At 49.7% G+C, this 15174-nt stretch overlaps 1 protein-coding gene and 1 long non-coding RNA gene across 6 annotated transcripts in view; one reads left to right on the forward strand and one right to left on the reverse strand.

The window, feature by feature from the left end:
• Positions 1 to 6: 6 nt before the first annotated feature.
• LOC104913361 lies at positions 7 to 2239 on the forward strand. Its single transcript, XR_795319.3, has 3 exons — positions 7 to 100; positions 752 to 814; positions 2032 to 2239. It is a non-coding gene; the product is annotated as an uncharacterized LOC104913361 (long non-coding RNA).
• A 122-nt stretch (positions 2240 to 2361) lies between these two features.
• RHBDF1 (rhomboid 5 homolog 1) overlaps positions 2362 to 15174 on the reverse strand; it is a 30206-nt gene continuing 17393 nt past the window's right edge. For all 5 annotated transcript variants that reach the window (XM_019620696.2, XM_019620695.2, XM_010719401.3 and 2 more), the window contains 15 exons: positions 14805 to 15018; positions 13051 to 13257; positions 12228 to 12350; positions 11923 to 12083; positions 9402 to 9653; positions 8737 to 8848; positions 7837 to 7911; positions 7094 to 7255; positions 6880 to 6980; positions 6149 to 6212; positions 5681 to 5775; positions 4872 to 4947; positions 4310 to 4410; positions 3880 to 4033; positions 2362 to 3122 (listed from right to left, as the gene is read on the reverse strand). In XM_019620696.2, coding sequence (XP_019476241.1) covers positions 2703 to 3122; positions 3880 to 4033; positions 4310 to 4410; positions 4872 to 4947; positions 5681 to 5775; positions 6149 to 6212; positions 6880 to 6980; positions 7094 to 7255; positions 7837 to 7911; positions 8737 to 8848; positions 9402 to 9653; positions 11923 to 12083; positions 12228 to 12350; positions 13051 to 13257; positions 14805 to 15018 — 2317 coding nt within the window. In that variant the 3' untranslated portion in view covers positions 2362 to 2702. The remainder of the gene's footprint in view (positions 3123 to 3879; positions 4034 to 4309; positions 4411 to 4871; positions 4948 to 5680; positions 5776 to 6148; positions 6213 to 6879; positions 6981 to 7093; positions 7256 to 7836; positions 7912 to 8736; positions 8849 to 9401; positions 9654 to 11922; positions 12084 to 12227; positions 12351 to 13050; positions 13258 to 14804; positions 15019 to 15174) is intronic.

The following is a 15174-nucleotide window of genomic DNA, read 5'->3' on the forward strand; positions in this document are numbered from 1 at the left end:
CGCTCCCACCCCCGTTCTCCCGCAGGAAGTACATCTGGAGGACGTACCACCTGACTTACAACGGGGAGAAGCTGGCGGATGACAGAAAGAAGCTGAGAGAGTGAGTAAACGGCCGCTGGGCGGTTCTCCGTGCCGTGCCCGATAGCTGCAGCTCGGGGCGGTGCTGAGGGTTGGCGGGTCGGAGCTGAGCGCGCGGTGGGCTCTGCACTGAGCACGTGAAGTACGGCAGGCCGCCTCCCTGAGAGGGGAGCCGAGAGCACTTGGTGGGACTGAGGCTGCTTTGTGTGTCTGTACTGAAGGCAGGAGGCATCAATGCATGGCAGCAGCCGTTGTGCAGAGCTGCAAGAGGAGCTCATCTGAAGGGATACAGGAGGGAGAACCCATAGTGAGGCAGCGCTGCCGAATCACAGAATGGCCCGGGTTGGAAGGGACCTCAAGGATCACGAATCTCCAACCCCCTGCCACAGGCAGAGCCACCAACCTCCACATTTAATATTAGACCAGGCTGCCCCATCCTACCTGGCCTTGAACACCTCCAGGGATGAGGCATTCACAGCCTCTCTGCTGCGGGTGATAGATGGTGTGCTTACAAAGGCAGAGTAGCAGACCGTGTTCTGCCTGCACGTGTGAGAAGTCCCACCTGTTTGGCAGTGGAGCACATTAGGAGTCCATCCAGCCCTGGGAACGGGAGCTGTAGGATTGCAGTTTGTGGTTAGAGGAGAACAGGCTGTAACAGCATAACTCTGTTCAGGTATGGCATCAGGAACCGGGATGAGGTCAGCTTCATCAAGAAACTCCGAAAGTGACCTGTCAGGTAAGTCCTGAGTAGCCGTTACGAATACTCATTCTTCAGCCTTCCCAGGGCCACAGCGCTCAGGCTTATAGTGCAGAGCAGCTCTGTGAGCATTTCTGTGTCTCTGCTGGGCTCCAGCCTGGCTCTTCCTCATGTCCTCCTCCTGGTCGTGTTGTGTCTTCCTCTCTGGGCAGGGAATTGTGGTTCAAACCACACTGGGTGCAGCAGCAATACCTCGGTGCTAGCATTGATGCATCCCTACCCCTACTGTGCATTTTAGGCTCTGAATTTGTTCCCGCAATGCTCTGAGATTCATTAAACGCAGTGTTCTTCTCTCTGCCCATTTGATTGCTTCTTGGACCTTGGTTTTAGGCTTCATGGAACTCTGGAAGTCCAGTGCCCAGGAAGACAAGGTCTCTGTGCTAGCACTGATTGATTGCCATCATGCAATTCATTTGATCCTCCTGTATGTCTCTTTCTCACTGTACCCAAGTGACTGTTCTCCCTCTCTGCTCTTCACACTCCTGTACCATTCAGAGCACCTGAAGTGTCTCATCGCCGCATGCAAGCAAATGCAGCCAGCAAAGGCTGCTGTTCCTCACTGGGTGTATTCTGAGCCATCTCTCTCTGTTACTGCAAGCTGTAAGGAGTTACCAAAGGCACCTCTGCTTCTGTACCCTGTAACTTTTGTTTAGTTTTTCTTTTTTTCTGATTTACAGCAGTGAGTTCAGCTGATTTGCTGTTCCCAGAAGGTGGGATAATATATCACTAGATGACTTTTGGTCATGGTAATTTTGTGCAGCTGATGCACTGAAGAAAACTTGTAACACAGGAAGCATTAGTAGCATGTATATTTACCTGTGTGCAGTCCACATAGACATCACAATTCTAGCACAAACACACAGTGTGGCCAAGACTGCCAACCTCAATAGGTTTAAAACTGTCTCCCTCATCACAATCAGTTGCTGAGAGCAGCGATAACTGCATGCTTTCCAGATGTTCTGTTCCATGGCTCCAGCTAGCTGGGTTAGAAACTGTCACTCTGTGACCACAGAGGCTTTCATTCTCTTTCAGTGCTATCATATTTGCAGCATCTAGTGCAATATGATGTGTGCTGTGACAGCAGAGCTCTGCTTTACCCCATGGGGCCCTGGATGATCCCCTGTACTGCAGTGGTAGGAGAGCCTAGTATGCAGTTAACACTGCTATTCCCAAATATTTATTTTTTTTTTAAACAGGTAGAACAGAGAATCCATTCCTGCCAGGATCAGATAAGGGATTCAGTGCTCTCCAAGAGGAAGAGGTTGAAAGATTTCACAGAGAAGCAAACTCCAGTTGAACAGATGCTCTTACATGTTTTTGCAGTTCTTGCTGTTCAAAACGTCTGCCTCTGAGCTGTATGCAGAATGTGCTTTTTGTAATTAAAGTGACTCTCATTTTTCTGAGGCTTTGAAAGCTCTTATTTCCAGCTGTAAATGTGTGTCGGGCTACTTTGGGTGCTAGAATACCGATTCTATCGGTGCATGGAACAGCATGGGTGACATAAAGTAAGAAACGTAGCCACAGACTATGCAAAACAATTAGCAGTAGCTAAAACGCTACCTTTCCATTTAATCACCACCTTAGCAGTAGTAAATAACTCTAGTTAAAAATGTAGTATTGAAACTAGTATAATAAAAATAATGGCAGCAGAAGAGGTTCAATACAATTGAACAAGGCACCAACATTCTGTTCAGAGTCTTCTGAGATAAGGCAAACCACGCCTGCTGAGTGCTAGAGATGGTTTAAATTAACCACAGCCCTGGTTAGAAGTGTCATTGGATTAGAAGCTTCGTCCACGTGGAACTAGCACAGCAAATGCAAAGACAGTCCATCTCCAGTGCCTGCTCGAGAAGCCAGTCTTTGCCTTTCAGTGAAGCTGTGCATCCAGGTCGTATTTCTCGCAGAATTTGTCCGTGAATGGTATACAGGTAAGGAACTCACACCACTCGCACTTGATGGGGTAGAAATAGAATAGGATCACAAGTCCTGAGAAGAGTGCAATGAAGATGAGCTGGAAAACAATAATTTGGCATCGCTTCCTATACAAATCGAACTTCCCAAAGCTAATGTAGGGCAGGAAGGCAAAGGAGAGGAAGAAACCACTGATGAATCCTGAAATGTGAGCAAAATTATCGATCCAAGGCAGGAGGCCAAAGGCAAAAAGAAAGAGCACCACAGCCAGCAGCTTGAAGAAAGCCCTCCACGGCCGTGCCAGGATTTGCCAACTCTGGAAGAGCTCCACAAAGAGACAAGCCAGAATCCCAAACTGGGATCCTGCAGGGCCAACCTGCAGAAGAAGAACATTACAGGTAACATCAGGCACACCCCATCTGCCTGGCTTCTGCAACCAGCTGTTACAGTTATTTCAACTCCCTATTCAGTGTTATTTGAGAAAGAGATGCTGCAGCCTGAGACTTCATCCTGATAATGAGATTGAAGGCCTGGTCTGACATAAGGACCAGTGTAGCTCACCAGAACAGATGTTCTTTTTTAAAGAGGACGAATCTGGTTTGAACTATTACGGGGCAGAGGTCCTTAGAGGCAATCTCCTTGGTCCTTTCACCCACCACACACTTCTCCTTACTGAAGGATCTGGAAGGAGGTCCTCTAGGTCCTACCATGCAGTCTTCTAAGGTGAAGCTGGGCAGGCACATTGGGCTTCTCCAGCTGTGCAATGTGGGCAGGGACAGTCTGTGGGAACGGCGAGCTTTGCTCTCACCTTCTGCCTGCCTGTCTGCATGTGAAGGGACTGACACCAGCTACAGACCTGAATTCCCAGCCTGCATGTGGCTGGAATCTCCTCCATCTCATGTTGTGAGGCAGCCCTTGGGCTGCAGCCAGAATGGGTCAGTCACCTGGAAAGCCAACTAGAGTGCTCTGGGGGATGTTACTGCTCAGCAGCTAGATGATGGTGTGGTGTTGACTGCTAACTACAAATCTGCACAATACAAAGATAAGTGCAGCTCTGATTTTTCTGCCAGAGAGGCACAGCATGTAGGAGCTTGTATTGAAGCTGCCAGGACCTTAGTGTGTAGAAGACCCACCTCTGCTCTGTAGGGTAGAAATATTGCACTGGCAAGGTTCCCAGTGATGCCACTGAGCAGGTAGATGATAGAGATGCGATGCCATCCTGCCAGCTTCTCTAGGTCCCGCAGGATCGTCATTTGGAAACAGACTGAAACCAGACAGTGCAGGATCCTGCCAAGTTCAGAGTACAGGAGCTGAAGCAGCATCCACCAAATTCCCCACAGTGTGCTTGTCTATCGTCTCTGCTGTCTTCTTTGAGTCTTGTTGAAAGCACCTGGTGCAGTCCATGCCTCTAATATCCCTCCCAGCAAATTCAGCCTGGTAAGCCTCAGCAGGGACAACAGTTCATCCCCACAGTGGTGTCCTGAGGACAGAAACTACTAGAACCACCCTCATACAACCCCACAGTTCCCTCCCAGACACTGGAAGCTTTGCACCTACGCTTACCCAGCGTGGAGGAAAAGTGAGAGCCAGAGACGGTAGAACTGGTCAGGGACTTCTGGATTTAGGAAAGGGAGGAGTCCACAGACGTCATCCATGCAGTGAACCTAGGGCAGCAAAATGGGGGCTGTGGGATGGGCCAGCCAACACCACTGGGCACAGCCAGTTATCACAGACAGAGCAGAGGCTGCAGCTAGCTTGGAAAAAGGGTTTCTCCATTCACTTATCTGCTATCCAGCCCTTGCCTGCAGCATCATTTCACGTGTTCCCCACCCATTACTTACGGCAGCATTATGCCCTTATTCATCACCCCAACACATGTACAACATTTGCTCACCCATGGAGCAAGAAGGTTGCAGACACCTGCTGCTTCCCCAGTTGTCCCATGCTGGACTTTTGTGTCTGTCAGCCCCAAGTTCTAAACTGGTCTCCCTAGGGCAGATGCAGTTTTGTCACTACATCCTGGATCAGCAACTTCCTCTGGGACTCAACATTCCCACTCACACTGCTGCAGATAGGTGAACAGAAGTGAGAAGGATGGCCTTACAAACCACTACTCTGCACCTACCTGAGAGCAAAGTGTTGCCTCCTCATGGAAATAGCCCCGCATAAATTCACAATACTCTCGGGAAGTTATTTCACACCTGGAAGAGGCACAGCAATCAAAAGAAGGAACAAGTCACGCATGGAAGACATGGCAGATTATCCTGTGCCCTCCCTGGCCTCTAACTTTGTCTATGAGAACTGATGCCCTCGACATGCTACAGCACCTCTGCCACAAAGGTTCCAAAAGAAGTAATAAAACGGAGCTATTTACAGCTGAAAATGAAACACTGGAGCTTGGGGAATTTATGACTCTGGGCTTGGGGAGCCCTTTGCCTCAGACACGGACAGAGCAGAAAGTAGGGCTAAGCCAAGTGTCCTGCCATGACTTTCAGGGACAGCAGCACTGATTTTCCTTCCTGGCAGGGGAAGCCTGGCCCAAGCACCAAGTAACTCAAGCTGAGGAGCAGCATGAAGAACAGCATCCTCCTTGGCAAACCCAGATCAGATCACTTCCTCTTGGAATGCACACAGAAGCCAGGCTGTGGTCGGTGTAGCCTGTTAGGAACAAGCTGGTCATTCCAAGGAAAAGCACTGAATTCCCCAAGAGATACATTTAATCCTCAGGGCTCCGAATCACATCAAACTCAACCAGAGTCCTGTTCTGCCTGGGAAACACATCAGGGCTCCCTGCCAGACTCCCCTCCCCAGCACTGCTCTGGGCTGCATGCAGGAAGGACAAGGAAGACAAAAGGCTGTGCCTACAACCTTAAAACAGCCCTCCATTTCTCACCCCAATGCCCAGCCCCTCTCCACACAGATTAAACTCATTACCTTCCTTTGGTCCCAATGCAGCAGGGCCTGCCTGTAATCACGCAGTCCATGTGAAGGTGGTTTGTGTAATTCCCAGCACTGTTTTTTGTGCAGATCTGGAAAATGACAACAGCAGTCAGAGATCCATGGTTTGGCTTGCTGCCTGGGTAAGGTCAGAATAGTCACTTGGGAGGAAGGCAGTCCCATAGACACAGCCTCCCAAAGGTTTCTTCTGATACCCCATCTGCCTGGGCTGCTGGAGCCCAAACCAATCCCTCCTCCTCTCAAGCAACTAAAACAGCCCCTAGATGGAGTAAGTATCCATCATCCTATTACCCTGGCAGGGCTTAGGGCAGTGGGAATTTTTGTTGTTGGAGGATTTCAGGAGGCTGCTCTGAAGACCCCTTTCCACCAAGAGTGCTGCAACTCTGCACAGTGGGTTGGAAATGCCATTTTCCAGCACAGGCCCTGTGCACCAGTGATGCTCACCGGCCATTTGGTGATGTCGTCTGGCCACTCGTGTGGCTCCATCGAGGCTGGCTGCTCACACACCCTGCAGCAACAGGAAGCAAAGATCACCTAGAGAAATGATTTTTCCTAGCATACCACACTGTCCCTGCCCCCAGGCTAGGCTCCCATAGGTACCCCTCTGTCCCTGGCAAGGGGCTGGTGACACACTACTTCAGGTTAGCCAAGGCTGTGCTGATCAAAACTACCGCTTGCTTCCCACAACCAGAGATCACGGCTTCAGCTGACAAAGAGCACAAAGCTGCTCAACAACATAATGGAACTCCAAACGTGGACCTTCAGCTGGTTTCAGCCCTCCCTCAGCCTGTGGTGGTTAAGGGCAAAGGAGGCTGCAAGGGTTTTGCAGGAGAGTTGTGCTGGGAACGTAGCTGCTAGCCCATGGGAAAGCAGCCCATGCAGGGAGCAAAGCAAGCAGGTAAAGAGGAGAAGGACAGAAAAAGAACCCTCAGCTTAGAACAAACCACTCTGCACGTGGGCAGCCAACAACAGAGACTTCAGGGAACACAAACAAGTTTGTGATCTGGGAGGCTCCCAGAAAAAGCTGCCTCAGCTCCCCTGCCACCACAAGGGCAGGTAAGGACAGCACTACGCACACACTCTGCAATGAACTGGCCTGGGACCCCATGCCTCTGACTTGACTGTCACAGCACCCAGGTGTCCCTAGGATGGCAGGTGGGCTAGGTAGGACATACCTGGGGTCCTGATGACAAACAGACCCAAACTGCCTCTTGCTTCCTGCCAGCATTGGTGTGCTGGAGTGGTGGGGCCACTTTACCCACACAGCCAGGGTGGACTGCAAGAGAAGGGAGAGGAGAGGTATCACTGTGAATCCTAGGGCAGGAGAAAGCATCAAGAGAAGTGGCCCTGAGCCTGCAGTAACAGCAGGAAAGGGAACACCACACTCACTGAGCACTCCTCCTCCGAAGTCTGCACGCAACCGGACTTGTCATTTCGTACACAGCATGCTGAGTGCTTCTCCTTCTCACGCTTGGCCTTAATGAAGCTGTGCACTTGCTGGTCCTGCCTCATGCATGGTGAGAACTTGGCCCCCAGGTGGATCAGAGCCTCCTGGGAGAGAGATGGAGAAGCTCACCTCAGTCAAGGTGTACACAAGGACTGCCCAGGGTAGAACAGGCTGGGAAGAACAGCAAGGGGTACCCAAAGCATGGCCAAAGACATGTCCTGCATGATGATGTTCAAAACACATCATCAGGCATATTCTCAGTATTTGCCTCAAATAAGCGAGCTCAAAACAAGAATCCAGAATTTGCTTGCCCATGGCCCCAGAAAGGCCTGTTCTGCAGTGAGGAAGGAAGCTCTGGGACATTACAGACTTTCGTGGGGAAAATGGCATCACGAAAGCTGCCATGCTCCACATAACTTCTGCATTTTCTCTGGCCTCACGCTTGGCTTCATACAACCATGTGCAAGAAGGAGTGCCAAGGCTCATCCCCAGCTCCCAGTAAACCATTCTGCAGGGCAGTTGAGGCAGGAGCACTGCTGCACCCTGCCAAGGACAGCAGAGCTCTGTGGAAGCCCAGCTGATGAGAGCTGCTAGCACCAGGCCCCAAGCAGTGGAGGGCCCAGGTCCCTGAGGCGATCTGGCTGCTGCACATTGTCCCCTGCCAGCCCCAGATGATAAGACTCACTGAACTGGGGCCGATCCAGAAGTTTTCCTGCTGAACATATTTGACATTTTCATAAACCCCTCTGTTTCGCAAAACCTGCAAGGAGAGGAAGTGAGAGTATCATGAGCAAGTGGCAGGGACTGGTGAAAACAGTTCCCAGAAGGAGCAGAAATCCCCACAGCAGGTGACTGGCTACACAGCTCTCTCAAACTGGTCTTTTGTAGGAGGGCAGGTCTGGGCATCTTTATTTAAAGACTCCTCTGAAAATGTCCACCTGGCTACTTCACATTCTCCCAGGGTGGCTGAGAACCTGTATAAAGCTTCACACAGCGCAGCAACAGAAGCAGCAGCTGTCAGCAACACAGCAACACAGATCCAGATGCTGGTGACAGTGTTGTGAAAGCCATCAGACTTGTAGGTGAGAAGTAACCCTGGGCATCCTCTGCTTGGAGCAGGAATATGGTGCTATAGAGATATGCACCTCAGGCAGACCTTTGACAACAAGTGGGAAGGCCTACAAGTAGCTTCAAGATCAGCTCACAAAGTCAGACAGGTCCATTTTGCTCCTGGCAGAAGCAAAATCTTGCAGCTGTTACAAAAACTTAACTGAGGTTTGAAATATTTCCCTACCATGAACATCCTTCTGGTCCCCAGCAGGAGGGGAACAAGTTGCTAAAAAGGACTCCCAGCACTGTCACAACCAGAACCTGCCAGGAGCCCACTGTGCTTTGTACCAAAAGCCCACCTGATAGAGCTCAATGTCAAGAGCAATGTGACTGCAGGAGGGAAAGCAGGCAGCACGTGGACTCAGGCAGGCCCTGGACACCTGGTGTCCAGCCAACAGGGCCCTCAGTGGCCATTGTGCTGAGAGCTGTGACACAATCACACCCCAAGTCAGGCAAGTCAGGGTGATTTACTTACTGAATCAACAGTTTCATGTTGTGAGAACCCCACAGGGGCAATGCCATAGATGCACACAGCAAGGATGGTGATGAGCGAATGCACAAAGGTGACCCAGTATGTGAAGAAGGGCCTGGATGGAGGGAAAGGGAAAAGATTAGAGGCAGAAATCCAGGCACAGAATCATAGAATCACAAGTTGGAAAGGACCTACAAGATCATCTAGTCCAACTGTCCTATCACCATTACTACCCACTAAGCTACTTAAACTGCATCTCGTAGCACTGTGTGTTACATCTCCTCACAGAGCAAGGAGAAAAGCTGCTTTCTTTCCCTAGGAACCCTGGCAGACTCTGGTGACAGGACCAAGATCGCTTAGGGTGTACATGACTGGAGGCAATAATCTTGCCAGCAGACAGCCTCTGTTTACTGACTCCCCTAAACACTGGGCAAGCCACTTTTTGCCAAGAAAAGCATCCACGAATACAAAAGCCTAATGCCAAAATGCGTCATGCATCTGAAATACTGAGTTTATGGAAACAATCAGAAGCAAGAATACCTGAGCCTTCCTGTTCATCACAAGACAGCAGCGGTGGGGAAGAGATGCAGATACCCAACACGAGGAGCAGGCCGTGCTCCCAGCGCCCGGTGTTTTGTTGGAACCCCAGCTATGACTGCAGCTCTCACCTGTGATCGTCCATGTCCTCAATCTGCCGCTTCACATAGCTGTCGATGCGCTTGCGGTAGGTACGGTTTGTCAGCTTCCCCACCATCCCCAGGCCGTACGGCCGCTTCTCCTTGGCGAAAAGCTTCCTGACCGGCACGGCGATGCGCTGCCCACGCTTCTGTGGGCTGACACTCACCACCTCCTGCCGCAATCGGACTTTGGGTTGTGCCAGGCCCCCATCCTTCTGTTTCCTCCAGCCTCGCTCCAGTGGACTGGAATAAAAAGTGGAACAACAGTGGTTTGCTTCTCTATGGCACAATAATATCGAGCAGCCCTTCTCTGGTCTTAATGGCAGCAGACCTTGTGCCTGTCCCGCCGTATCCAAAAGCTGAGCAGCAGCTAATGGCAGACAAGGTGCTCTGAAGTACAAGTTGTATTTTCAAGTGTTACAAAGCCCCTCCCCCCAAAAAAACAAAAAGCACTGGACTATGTGCAGAAGGTGGCACAAGGCAGCTGCCAAACTGAACCCCGCTGCTGAGATGCTCTCACAGCTTTAGAATTTTTTGTCAGCAATGGGTTAAAATGGGGAGACTGCAGCTGGGTGTCACTGAGCATCTCGTTCTGGGGAGACACGACCTCCAGCCTCCCAGCATTGACACTGCAGCAGGGAACAAGAACAGCATCCTGTGGTTGTGATCACCTCTAACAACCTCAACTTTAACTTTAATTCTTTTCTGATCCAGAATGAATGGAGAGAAATGGAAGCCATGTGCTATACTCTCAGCATCTCCAGGATCAGCTGCCTTATTGGGCAGCTAACACTCATACACATCTATTTCTTCCTCTGCTTCATTCCCCTCACTCCATTCTCTCCTACGAAATGGAAGTGCAGTTTAGCCCCACAGTGGAAATCCCAACCCTTGAAGCACTTTACTGTGATTAGACTGGCAAGTCAAACCCTCATGCTCATTAAACCATTCAGAGAAGAAGAGCAGGAACTAAAACCAAGGCAGTTACTTCTCACAACTTGTCTTCCACTCGTCCCTTTATTTGCACTGATGCATGAATTTCTCAGGAGAAAAACAAAACCAGGCTCCAACAATACAGTAAAAATCCCTGTCCAGTGGAATGCCTTCTTACAAAAATAGAGTATGAAATGAATGAACACTGCACAAGCTACTGATGAACAGAACCTGCTCTGGGCATCTTCATGGTGTTTTTTTGTTTTTTTTTGGGGGGGGGGTTAATTTCCCTACTCTTAACAAGCAGTCTAAAAGCAAAGTTCACAGCACTGAGAACTGCCTGTTATTTCTCCCTTTTCCAATGCCTGGAAATCTGGTAGGCATGTGTCCTCGGCAGGTCTGTAGTTAACAGAAACCTCCTGTGGCTTCCTACGTGACCAACTCTGCACAAAGACAGTGGTTGTCAAATGTGGTCACAGAAACCATATTTTTTTTTTTTTGAAAGATAACCAGAGTGTCTTGGTGAAGTTAAGAGAGCTTTGAAGTATGGACAAGCAATAGGATGAGGTTCAAGTGATTTCTGTGTAATGGACATCCCAGTATTTTCATGCTAGACTATAAGCCTATGCTAAAACAAACACCTGGCCACCTAAAAGGACAAATGACTGCAATTCTGATAGCAGTTCTCTAAGTGGGAAAGGAATGTAGATTTGAGAAAATCCAAATGGAACCAAAAAGACTGAGACCATCTCAGTGGAGAGACAACAAGCTCCCACCATTTGCTGCTTCCACTTTTGTTAAGACTGAGTCAAGTTCTTGGAAACACTTGAAGGGAAAACTCCAACACAGCAAGATGGGCTGCGAGCAGCAGAACCACAACAAGGACCTCCCTGTCTGCTACATGTTCACTCCCAGCACTGCTCTCTGCTGGGGTGAGCTGCCAGCTAAGTCAGAGCTAACTCGGAAACGACACCGAGCAATTACTCAGTACCAGTTACTCAGGTGGAAAAAATCTAGGCATACAGTACAGTACCACCCACATATTTGCAGGGCTTTCAGCATCAGTGCCACACCTTTCTCTGGTTTCAAGTGAGGAATGTAGCTCAGCTTGACGCTCAGCAATGCTTCACTCCACTCTTCTCAACAGTTCCTGGTGACTGTGGCAATGGCAACAGCCTTCTTACCTTTGTTGTATTCTCCACAGCTGAAGGCTGGGCCTCCAGCATTCTCACAGCTGACTTAAAGCGTCTTTTGTTTCCCCAAACCATGATACAGCCTCAAAAGCACATCACATCAGGAAGCTGCTGGAGAGGTGGCCTCAGAGTCACCTTTCAGGGGTTGCTGGGGCAGGAGGACTCTCATCCAAAACATCAAGAGAAGCATGAAGGGCTTAAAGAAATCCCATCACTGCTCTGCTCTTTGACCTCTGTTCCAAACACCCATGGCACTAAGATCCCAACTTCCCTCATGAAGGAGCAATGGTCTTGCCCCAGCAGCTGCCCAGCACCAAAGATTCCACTCTGAATAGGCAGGCCACCATCCCGTGTTAAGCTTTGGCTCCTTACAAGAAAATACTTACAGTAGCAAGTGGCTTCTTTCAAGCTCATTTTTGTCCAAGGCACCTCCTGTGAGATCTGTCTGGTCTAAAGGTTTCACTTCAGTATCTTTGACCGCAGCTTCTGATGGCGACTCAAACACCTCATCCGGGTAAGTAGAGAGCTCCTCATGAAGGACTCCTTCCTGGGCAAAGACACAGAAGTCCCATCAGAAGGAGGAGGCACCACATTTGAGACACCAGCACCACACTGCAGCACACAGCCCTGCCAGAGCTGCAATCTTGCAAAGTCTCTGGAGTCAGTACCATACCACTGCCCTGCCCCTCACCCGAGCAAAGAAAGAAGTGTCGAGCTCATCTGGAAAGTCCACTGTATCCTCCTCCATGAAACTTGCTGGGGTGAAGCTGCGCCGCTGAGCTCTCCTCAGTGTGCTGTCCTTCACAGAGCGACCCTGCAGACAGACAGGGTGGCATCAAATCACTGCCAGACACCCCAGCCCCAGGCCCATGCAGTGCCATCCTGGCCTGCACACAGGGAGCCCAAGCGCTGACCCTGTCACACTGACCCATCAAGCACAACACCCTACTGATGTGCAGCATCTTCCAGGTGACAAATCCTAGTGCTACCCCACTTCTTGATCCACAACTCCCATGAAGGCTTGCAACTTGCCCCTCTACCACACATTGTACAATGGCTGAACAGCAGTCACAGAGCAAAAAGGTCACTCATATATGACCCTTACGAGAGAAGAAAGAAGAGCCCTGCATAGCAGGAGGCTCAGGCACTTCTACTCTGCCATGAGCGGTGCAGACAGACCACCCAGAGGTCCCAGCTTAACCAGACCTGCTGGAATCTTCTAAGGCTGCTGGCTGTGGGCATCAAAGCCCCAAGGCTGATAAACAGCAAGCAAGGCCTATACCACAAACCAGCCAGCATCCTTGCTTCTTGCACATCCTGTCTGGTAGGACAAACAGCTGAAATAAGAGAGGACTTGTCCTGGTTTCTTCTCCTCCACCACTGCTCTCCTTCGCTCTCTCTACTCGCAGAAAGTGCTTTTTCCTACAAAAGATAGCTCCTTCCCTCCCACTCCTCTTCCAGGGCAGGGCCGCATCCTGCTGCCAGCCTGATCCCTGCCCTCCCACATGCAATACCTTCACCAGAGCCGCAGCTGCTCGGAAGCTCATTTTGGCAACAGATTCCCGTTTCCGCCGTCGCGGGAGGCGATTGAAGCCCGAGCGTGAGCTGGTGAAGGAGCAGAGTGACGTGGCACCTGGCGTGATGGGTGTGTGGGGGATGCTGTAGCCATCACTGTCGTCAGCCATTCGGAAAGCTCGGCCGCGGGCCAAAGGGTCTATGATCTGCCAGAGAAGAAGCCCATCAGTAAGTACAGCCACCCCCCAACATCTGCCTACCAAGCTCTCCTCCTTTCAAGCCTCCATCATCTCTCTCTTGAGACCAGGACAGTGGCCAGCCAAGAACCAGGCTGAAAAAAAACACCAATCAATTCTACATTAGGGAGATAGGAAATAACTTTCGAGTCCCCCAAGCTCAAGTCCTCAAAGTCCTCCTCATTTATTTTGTTTGTTGTTGTTTCGGGGGGTTTTAGTTGGTATTGATTGCTTTCATCCAGAACATTTCTGAAGTTCACATGACAGCTTCAAGCCTCCTTCAGCCCTTTCTAAGCTCTTGTATTCATTCATCTCCTGTGACAGAGAAGTCTGCAGTGGGAGAATGTGATATCTGATCAGGACTTGGAGAAATCCCTCAACAGAGCCAGGCTCTTTCAAGATCTAGTTTCCTTTCTGTTGGTGTACAGCTCTGAATTTAAACAGTATCCTGGTGGAGCTTAACTGTATATTTACATCTGTTTCTGTTAATCCTAACAGCTGGATAAAGCAGGCAAGCTTCCAGGAGCTACAAGCCCTTCTCTGGGACTCTTCAGACCAAAGCTGCCAAATACACGAATCAACCTAATGAAAACTTTGCCTTCAGCTACAAACCTTTCCTCTGTCCTTACATCATCACAGCTGTGGTTTCTTTATGACTTCTGTGCTTTATCCTAATGTTTTATGAGCCTTTTTTAATCCACAGTTGCACACTCAATAGGAAGCTTTATGGAGTTACACCTACTGAAACCAAGTTCTGACTGAATGTAGTCCACATAGAGCCCAACAACATTTCTCAGTATCCTATGACCAAAGCATTCAACAAGGTGAGACTGGATTGAAAGACACAATATTCTCCTGTTTCAGGAACGCAGCCAGCTTTGGGTCACAGATCAACTCGGTTTGGAAGGAATTCATTTCACACTTGCCCACACTGCAGTGGTGTTCACTGATGCCCTAATACTGTATGGATTAAGGTGCTGAGTGGAGCAAGGAGTTTTTCCTTTGCTGGAATATTATGGGTTACTTCTGAAGTGTTGGTAACTGAATGTGACTGACAGGGTCCTGGTCCCCTAGGAGCACACTTGAAGGGCTACCAGATACCCTTTGCAGGCACCCAAACCAACTTCTGAGGACTCGTGAGCAGAGCTGTGGCACAGCTGAGCAAGATATGCTTTTCCAAGTTCCATAATCAAGTTTTCAGTTTGTAACCACTGCTCCTTCTTCTGTCAGTACAAATCCTGTGTCGCTACAGACTCCAGTAATGTCTTTCTCTCTTTCTCACAAGCCCCCTCTAAGTGTTGAAAGGTAGCAGTTAACCCTACTATCTATGTCAGTGATTAAAATAGTATGTAGTACTGGTCCCAGTATAGACTCAATAGACACCACATTGAGTCACTGACTGTAACCCATTGGACAAGACACATTCAGGCAGAACTAAGCCCACAAACGAGTTAAAAATGGTGAAGACACTGTGCAGGAAGCTCTTGATGGCCTTGACTCTGTCCCAGGCTACTCACCTTCTGCATGCCCAGCTGGCAGGGCCCAACATATAGTGGAGGTGGGGTTTCTGTGCTTGTTAGAGAAATATTGTCCTGACTGGGCAAGTCCATTTCCCGGATGACCTGAGGTTTCAGCTTCCCATACCGCAGGCTGCAGTGGCGAAGGCTCTTTCTCTGCCATTTCTGTGTAGCATCACTGTCTTTGCTTACTCCAAACCAGTCAGCTGTGCCTCTGAAAAATGCCAGTATATAAGTAAAGCAGGAGCATCACATTTGCTCAGATTATGCAAATGAAAAGATAAAACCCACGGTGGTCACTTCCAGCCAACCCCAATCCAAACGTAGGCAGAATTTTCCCCCACGAGCATCTCAGAGCCTGTCCTCAGCC

This window comes from Meleagris gallopavo, chromosome 16 (genome assembly GCF_000146605.3).
Source record: "Meleagris gallopavo isolate NT-WF06-2002-E0010 breed Aviagen turkey brand Nicholas breeding stock chromosome 16, Turkey_5.1, whole genome shotgun sequence".
NCBI lineage: Eukaryota > Metazoa > Chordata > Aves > Galliformes > Phasianidae > Meleagris > Meleagris gallopavo.